This window comes from Nestor notabilis, unplaced genomic scaffold (assembly GCF_000696875.1).
Source record: "Nestor notabilis isolate BGI_N333 unplaced genomic scaffold, ASM69687v1 scaffold16342, whole genome shotgun sequence".
Taxonomy (NCBI): domain Eukaryota; kingdom Metazoa; phylum Chordata; class Aves; order Psittaciformes; family Psittacidae; genus Nestor; species Nestor notabilis.
In genome coordinates, this window is record NW_009918034.1 from 1 (window position 1) to 9,265 (window position 9,265).

The 9,265-nt window shown below is 33.6% G+C and overlaps 1 protein-coding gene across 1 annotated transcript in view; it reads right to left on the reverse strand.

The window, feature by feature from the left end:
• Positions 1-286: 286 nt before the first annotated feature.
• Positions 287-9,265, reverse strand: part of LOC104401818 (ryanodine receptor 2-like) — a gene marked incomplete at both ends in the record, with an annotated part of 23,858 nt that continues 14,879 nt past the window's right edge. Inside the window, 7 exons of the mRNA XM_010009518.1 lie at positions 287-376; positions 1,010-1,088; positions 3,351-3,514; positions 4,264-4,404; positions 5,941-6,031; positions 7,230-7,450; positions 8,473-8,642. Of these exons, the coding sequence (XP_010007820.1) occupies positions 287-376; positions 1,010-1,088; positions 3,351-3,514; positions 4,264-4,404; positions 5,941-6,031; positions 7,230-7,450; positions 8,473-8,642 (956 nt within the window). The remainder of the gene's footprint in view (positions 377-1,009; positions 1,089-3,350; positions 3,515-4,263; positions 4,405-5,940; positions 6,032-7,229; positions 7,451-8,472; positions 8,643-9,265) is intronic.

Sequence of the window (9,265 nt, forward strand, 5' to 3'; positions counted from 1 at the left end):
ACTATTCTATGATTCTATGATTCTATAAAAGCATACTGGCAATACGACACTTCAGTTTCACTGTAAGTTATGCCATGTAAATTCAGCCATGAATAGATTGAGTGGCCTATTTATCATACAATAAAAACTTTCTATGTCTTTTTGAGATTTTGAGGCAGGCAACGATCATATATCGGCTGATGTGTATTCTAAATAATTTTTTTAAAAGTAAACATAAGATGATATTTTCATAGTGAATGAAGCAATTCTTCAATCACTGTGGATCAAGAATGAACAAACTCCTTACCTTTTCAGACAGTAACTTATATTGCTTCATTAATGGTTGCACTTTTGCAGATTCAGAATATGTTTCACCGTATGTCCATCCATTGGCAAACTGAAAACAGTAATGATGAGAGGAAAAAAATGGGGAACAGCAAAAAAATTCTGAAATATCATATTTTAATTGGTACAAAGGAACTGAACAATGCTTCCACAGAACTATTCCCTTAAAAGTTTCTTTCTACTATTCCGTTAACATTTTCTCAACCAACATTTATACTATCTACATGAAATGAATGTAGAATGCCTTCTTTTTGAAAATTAATGATTACACAAAGCTAAAATTTCAATACTTTTTTTTCTTTTTTATACTTATATAAAGTAGAATACTATGCTACAGTTGAGGAACTATTTTTAGTACTGGACACACAAACTGCACAATGGAATAGAAACCCTAGAGAGGCTTTTTAGTTAAAAAAAATAAAATTTCAATTCAATAAAACTCAAACAATTAGTAACTATACTTACTCAAAAGTCAATGATAAAAACAATATTTTTAAATACTTATGTGCACTTACTGAACTTTCCCCCCCAATGCATTTGTCCTGGGTTCAAGAAAATATAGGCTTATATCTTACCTACGTACCAATTTGTAGCATTAAGAAAAGTAACAGTATTCAAAGTAAAATATTTTAACAATGAAATGGATTCAAATAAAAATTCTGATTAACAGGAATACAGATTTTACCTTTTCCATTGACCATTTGTCATGAGAGTGTTCTGCATATTTGTTAATGAAATATTCTAGCTTTTCAGGGATTGTAATGCTGAAAGTGAAGAGAAAAATGGTCATTGTATCACACATGCTAAAATGTGAATGCTTTTGTTTAAAATAAAACTCTCAAATAAATACTTAGTAGTGCATACATCCATTAAAAGCATTTTACAGGGATCTGTTTCCTCACATACAGTTTGCCCTAAACTCCAGTTAAATCAAGGAAAGAATCTGAGTTATTTGATGAGCACTGAATGAGAACTACAGCTGTTGTAGAAATTTTACTTCTTTCACATGTGTGCAGGGAAAAAATCATTATTGATACCAAGCACTCACGCTTTTTGTCACATATTTCTAATATTCATTTTCTTAAGATTAAAGATGTAACAATGATCCATAATTTCAGAAATACAGCAGTGACTTACTGAACGTGTTCATTATAAACTAAGTGTGCTAACAGTCCTTTTGAAACACATCATGTATTTTATATATTCCTATAAATTTTATTATATTCCTGAAGCACTATAACTTAAGACAACTCAGAAGTCACATGTGCAAGGTTCTATTTTCCGACACCCCAGTGAATATTAAAAATATTAAAATCCTTATTAAAAATAGAGAATAAACACTAGTCTTTCAACAGGTGTACAAGACAGTGAAGGAGTTAAGGTTTCTTAAGCAGTAAAGGAAAAGCAGCTATCCTGAACTGTCAAACAAGCACTAGAGACAGAATCCTCTTCCAAAAAAAAAAAAAAAAAAATCTATAAAATATCAGTATTTTTCTGCATCTGCATTCCTACAAATGAAACAATTGCTTCTTAATCACTTATGAAATAGCAAAATCTTCCCTCCTAAAACAAAGAATTTTAACAGCATAGGTGTTACAGTGCCACCTACTGTAAAGTACAAGAGTCTGGGTTTAATCTTCAGTCACAGGGTGAGGAAAAAGCAGAAATATAAAACAAAACCATATCAGAGTTACAGTTTGCAGGAGACTAACCACATACAAAGGTCAGAAAATATTCATCCATCATGGCCATTAAGGTTTTTTACTATTTGAAAGCGTGTACTTGAGGGCAACTCTACTAATGGTATAATGGTATCATGCATTTCAGAAATGCAAGTACGATAAAGTCCTTTTATCTATAGCTTCATATAAATACATCCAAGACTAGTAAGCAATGTGATGCAGGATCTTCATGTTACAATAACAGGTTGGAAGCGACATTGATAAAAGTAGTGCTTTCTTTGTCTTGAACCATCACAGAACTGTTGACTCTTATTGCAATGAGGTGACTGATGATTTAGGTAACGTTACACAATATTTTCTGAGTTTTTCAAGTATATTCTGGCTATCTGCAATTTTCCACTGAAAGGACACCAGATGAAGGCATCTTTAGTTAGTTATATGACAGTATGCTATCCTTACTAAATTCTGTTAAACCTTCATATATTTTAAATACATCTTAAACATGAATTTTAATGGTCACTGGTGTACAGCACTGATTATGGCTTTTGCTACCATATTTCAATGTGCATACATATATATACAAGCATGCTGTAAGAAAGGTATCAATCTATTGGCAGCATTCTGTGTTCTGAATGTTAATAAAGACAGAAAGCTCACAAAGGCAATTGAAGCAAATGTCTCACAAGTGGCATTTTTCAAGATACATTGCATAACCACACTGCTGTTAAGACTATTCTGTACAAAGGAGAACGGGGTGCTGGCTATAGTCAAAAATCAGGATAGAAAAATCCCATTCAGATACGTGTTTTATCTGGCTAATGTACTTAAAAGAGCATGGTCAGAGCCTGACAGCCTAAAGGAAATAAAGATTTTTCCACCCAATTCCCCACGAGTCATAGTGAAAAGAGATTGTATGAATGTATGACCATCATAATTTTCTGCAAGTACACTGTCATTCACACAGACTTGAATCAGCACCTTGACATGTGTTAGTAATGACAGGGATGATGCAGACTAGCCTACTTTTTCTGCTCCTAAAAACATGATGGTTTGTTTGCAGCAGACATACAAGGGTAACTAACTAGACAGTTCTATCTTCAGGCTGAAAATGTTTAGGCATTTAAAATGTTCTAGGTTGACCAAGAAATTAGTTATGTAACTGGATATTTGTTGCTTTAAATTATTTAAAATAACACGTAAATAAAAATTAATTTCTATTTTCTATAGAAGATAAGCATCCAGAAAAGAACAAAAGCTCACATTAAAAGAGGCTCCACCCCTCTTTTACACATTCATGATTAAAAAAAACCCAAACAACCTAGTTGCAACAAAATAATTCCTTACTTTGATGTATCAACAGGTTGAGGATTAAAGTTCCCATCTGAATCCATTGAAGACTGTTTTTCCATCATATTGACATAATTTGATTCCATATAGTCTGGAGGCAAGGCCCCTGCAACTGCACTCAAACAAGGCAAAGCCAATTTGAACAGCTCTTGTTCATACTTCTGTGGAACACAGAGGGGACAGAAAGTGAGTGGTGAATGGACGCTATCAATATCACTGCTAAAACTGATATATCTGTATGTGAAACAAGCAACCACAGAATGGCTTTCCTATGCAGTGGTAAATTTTATTTATTTTATTTATTTTATTTAATTTTTAATTTTATTTTGAAAATCAAGGAAACTGACTATCCAAAGCATATCATACACTGTAGATTAAGGTTCTCTCAAATGTCTGGGAAGAGAACATAGCACAGGAATATGCACAGCATTTCTAAATATCTAGATTTGAAATTAAACTCCTTTTAATTAAGTTGGTTAAAAATACACACAGAATTAACAATAAATACATACCAAAGGTGTACTACCAAGCTTTTGCCCAACATAGAATTGATTCAAGTATGATAAAAGTACAACTACTAAGCAAAGGACTATGCTCTTGGTTTAAAGATAATGTGCAAGGTAGAAAAGTGCAGCTTTCATTCAACCACAGAAGCTTGAATTTGCTTTTAAGGCACTGAAGTGCAGCTGACTTCTACAGATACACCTCAAAATTACTTCATTAGCCATATAGGGTTTTTTAAAGAGCAGACAAAATGGAGGAAGATTTAAGTTTACTAAAGCCCATATTTTTCCCTTTAAATTGGATAATATAGTGTTGCTAAAAGATGAGTAAAAAAATGACAGATTAAAGAAAAAGAGTTTATATAGTAAGGCTTTTAAAGTAGTAGATAGATATTAAAATGACTTACCTTTTGAGACAAAGCATCAAAAATACCCCAGAACAACTTTCTGGATAAATGAAGTTCTTCTTCTGAGGCAGCACCAAAGTTACCCCATCCACCTGGCAAACAATAATACTTCCAGCATCTTTCATAATGATTTGTCAGCAACTACAACAGAACATATTTTGGAAGCAAATAAAATATAACTGTTGATGTAGTTCCGTTCTGGCACTCAAACATTACACAGATACTGCCAGAAAAATTTCTAACTTTTTGTCAAGAAGCCATGTTGTGTATCCGTTCTTTAAATCACTGGTGGATATACATACAGAATGAGCAGTTCTTTCTTTTAACATTAGTGGCATATGCAAAACACGTAACAGGTAATGACAGGATAATTTTCCCGAGTACCACAAGAACTCTTGACAGCTCAGCTGAACTAAGAATTTACCTCCATCTGTCTGCCAGTCTTCTGAACACTGCTGTTTGGATGTAAGACACTAGAACCATGATTTTGTCTAGTTCCCAGTTATTATTTACACGTCTGAGAGCTATTCACCAATAACTCTCAGTGTGACTAATTTCTTGTGTGAGTTGTAAAACCTGCTGTCAATCTACCCTCCCATTCTCTACTTACAATTGGTAGACAACCTTTATCCTCTCTCCCTTTCTTTCATTAAATACATGTTTCACTGATACTTCCTTCTTAAGATGCTACAATATTCCAGATTGTCAGGGATTCAAATGGTGCAAGGACCTGCTACTGGGTATTTGCCAAACTAAAACATTATAAATTTTGCACTTCATGTGTCCTCTATGTCCCTGAATATCAGAGAAGAAGAAAAATTAGTTGTGCATCTGTCAGTAAAAGCCAACCCAAACGAAAAATTTCTGGCAATAGCAAAGTAAAAAACCCAGTCCTCCTCAGAGGCAGATTTCCCTAAGGCACAGATAGATCTTGCTAAAAAATTTAGCTGGAATTTAAATTCAGAGTTTATTTTCACAGTTCTTCAGAGAAGAGAATTGTTTCAACATCACTTTTGCAAAACATGTTGGCAAAATATTGCAAGTCACATTCAGTAAAGATTCACTTCCTTCAGCCAGAACAAACACCAAGAAGGAAAAAATGCAGATAATTTAAATGTGCAGAAATAAACACAGGAGAAAAAAATTAAAAATTAAAACAAAACAAAAACACACACCAAAAAAAAAAATCACAAAAAGAAACCCCTGATTTGTAGAAGAGAAGATTTTGTTAACCAAAACTATAACCTCAATACCTCTCAATTGTTATGCTTTTCATGTATCAGAAAAAAAAGACACATATATCTTCAGATTTAAGTAATCTATTCTTATCTCTTTAATATTTAAATTGTCAGATTATTAAAGAAAAAACTGAGATAAGAACTGACATGCATGTACAATATAAAAAGACAGAAGTTTTATCATTCATGTAGAACCAGAGGTGTCTCAGAAATATGGACTCCAAGAGTCTAAGATATAATTGAAAACATTTATTTCAAAATAAATTCTGTTACACAATGGCCAGGATTCAGGTTTGCTTTTGGACAACATGAGTGCTAATATGTATTTTTTTTTTTTTAATCTAGCCGAGAGAAAAGGTAGTTTTACTACCTCCATGTAAGTATTTTCCATTGCATTTTGTTACAAGGAATGCTACTGAGCACTAAAATAAACTTTTACCTTAAGAGGCATCTTTGCATGTTCATTTAATAGAGGAACGTCAAACACTAGTCTTCTCAGCAAATGCTGCATCATGGAGGGCCGCAACTGCCTAAAAGCAGACACACCATTTCAGAAAGTGTGTATCAACATAGTTTTGTGTAAATAATAAACACATAAAAGCAATATGGCATAGTTGTATGCCATTAAAATTCTTCAAATTCCTAAAGTAATAGGATTTTGCTCGTGGCACTAAAAAAACGTGTCCAAAAGAAAACAAACAAGTGCATACCAAAGAGTATCTTCTGAAGAAGCTGAAAAAAAACTGCTTTAAAGAAGCAGAGAAAATATCTGATCTATAGACAATCAGGAAAAACACTAATAAGTTTTGATATTGTGTATTATGATTATCATGCTCTTGAAAAAAGGCTATAATGTTAATTTCTTGAAATGTATCTCAACGGCTCTTAAAAATATCCTAGAAACTAAGAAAGACCTAAGAATGGTTACTCGTTAGATGTACTAAACAAGACATGCAACAGCGGGCAGCAACTGGAAGGACAGAAGAAATGTGTATAGCATCTATGTTAGAATGGCATGGACAGATAAATAACCAAAACCGGTCTATTTTATTGATTTTTATCAAGGTTATATATATATATATATATGTATATATAACGGTCAATGTGATATATTTTATAAAAAAACGCCATACAGTACTTTACAGTACTGTAATTTAAATTTCTGCCATTTCTGAACACATTTCCACATGATGCAAAAAAATTTATGGTGAAATATTCAAAAAAATCTCTGGTGATTTGAAAGCCTAAATGATAACATCGATTAGAAATTTAATTCAAAAGTGCCTTGTGAACTTCTGATAATTGAGCCTGTACGCTTATAAGAAAAATTGGATAATAATCAACTGTTTTTGAGACTGTCAATGCTCAGAAAAAAATTTGTCTTATACATGTCAATAATGAGGTATAACAATACTAGTCACTGATTAGGTTTTCAAACGTAACACAACATAAACAAATATCTCAATCTGTATAATCTACTGATCATCAACCATACTCTCAATCTGTACAGCTTAAAGTATCTAAATGGCACTTCAGTGTACACACAAGCCTACATTTCCAGAGTTTTGTCTTTTTGTAGAATGTTCTTATAGTTAATCACCAAGTATTCAAAGAAAGAAGAAACCACCTTAATTATGCTACTGGTGGCATAGTAGCATGCCTGAATTACAAATATCATAGGTTACTTAATCAGTTAGCAATCCTGCACAGCCAGAAGTATTATCTTACCCACAGATAGACAGCAAACACTCTTCGATAGAATCTCGCTGAGCTTTGGTAAGAGAGCATCCTTTTGAGAGTCTGTACACAGTATGTAATAAGGAATCGATGAGAGATGCGTGGTGCTCTGTGCCAGCAAATAGAGGAGCACATCTGGTCAACAGAGGCAAGACTGCTGTGCAAAGGTATCGATTTAGAGCCAAAGCCATATCTGTAGCACTTAAAGCAGCCTAGGAATTAAATTGGACAGAAATTAGATTTATCTCATCGATGTTACAAATGAAGACAACTTCTTGTTTTTCATTTGCAGTAATTAGATAGAGGAAAATTTCCAAAACACACAAATGAGTATTTGATATCTACTGGGAGCTGGATGCCTAGCTTCTTTTCCTGCTTTCTAAAGTCTCACAGAGGGCTTTTGGTTTGTTTTATTTTTAGTAACAGAAATATAAATACTAAAGGTAGCCATTTAAATCCCAAACAATTTTCAAGACTATACTCAAGGATGTCACAATTGCTTAACAAAACACTCCAAAAATCAGGTGATAACAATCAAGCGTGCATTTACAAAACTCGTTATGTTTCTGTGTTACAACCAAGCCCAAGTTCCAAGAGAGGAAAAACTTCTCACCTGCTCTTTCTTATACAAAACAACAGCATAATTACTTTCAGAAAATGCTGACAATAAAAGGTTAAACAGGGAAAGCAAAGTCCATGTCTTAGTCCTCATACAAGCTCTCTCAATCTGATGCTTCTAGACCAAAACAGCTAAGAAAAATTAGATGGGAATAAGACTCCTAGAAAGAAGGGCAGCAATATTAACGAGGAACTAAACCAAAGTTTTAATGACTTCCTAAACAACAATGTAGGTGTCCCTAACAAATGTATAGGGATGAACACTTCCTGTATGTCTCTGGAAAGAGGCTCTCAGTAACATGGTTCATTGGCAGCCTATCAGATTTTATTTTTTTTTTAAATAGCGCAAGCTCAGGAAATCTCCTGGGGAAAGCACTATATCTCTCATGTATATGGGTCTCAGTGGGGGCTCTTATTAAGTGAGCATCATGCTGGAAAATGCTTCTTCACTGTTCTTCAAGTATTCTCAAAGCTTAGCAGCAACAGGCAGCTCATCCAGCATTTGAAAAATGTAGAAGACATAAGAAATAAATGATGATTTTTCGAGAGGATGAAAAATGTTGCAGTGTTTAGTAAGATAATGGAACTGAAATAACAACCAACTTAGACACCTTACCGTATCTAAAGAAGCAGCAGCACGAAGATCTGGCAGAAAGCCAACTTCAAGAAGGTGCAGAAGAAAATCCTGGTCCTCAATTCCATAGACCCTGTCAAGGAACAAAACCATGGCTGCCTTGTGATCTGGGCAAAACCCCGCAGACATGTCAGGTTCCACCACAGTACCATCTAAAAGGAAGAAATAAGACTTCAATGACAAGGATCATCCTTCACCAGCAGACATGCTACTACTTGTCAGATGTTTTGAGTCTCTGTTAATATCTAAGCATTTTCCCCATGGTTTTATTACACAAAGCAAACATATTTGTAGTCAACTGAAAAAGAATACATAAGGCAAATTCTACCCAGATACACTTCAAAGTCCATACATCCTTTTCTATTAATACTTTATATATTTAGGGATTCTTATCAGTTTATTTTCTTAACATGGTAAGCACCCCAGACATACTAATTCATCTACAGAACTGCCTAGTTCTTAGATGAAGCAGAAAGTAAAAGATACAATTCTGCATAGCATAGCTGTAATAAATGACAATGAACTAAGATTGTGCTAAAAATCCTCTATATCTGAAAACTTCTGACAACAATTTGGATAATTGCTGTCTGAATCAGACAGCAATTCACTGAAATATTTTTAAATTTTGATACTTTCATTTCCAAAACTAAACAATTATGTATCTATGAGCTGTACTCTGTGTTTCTAAGATATCACCTATCATGATTTGGAATAAATAATGGTGTAATAGAATGGTTTGGGGTTTTTTCTTCTACTGTAACTTATTGGGCATTCC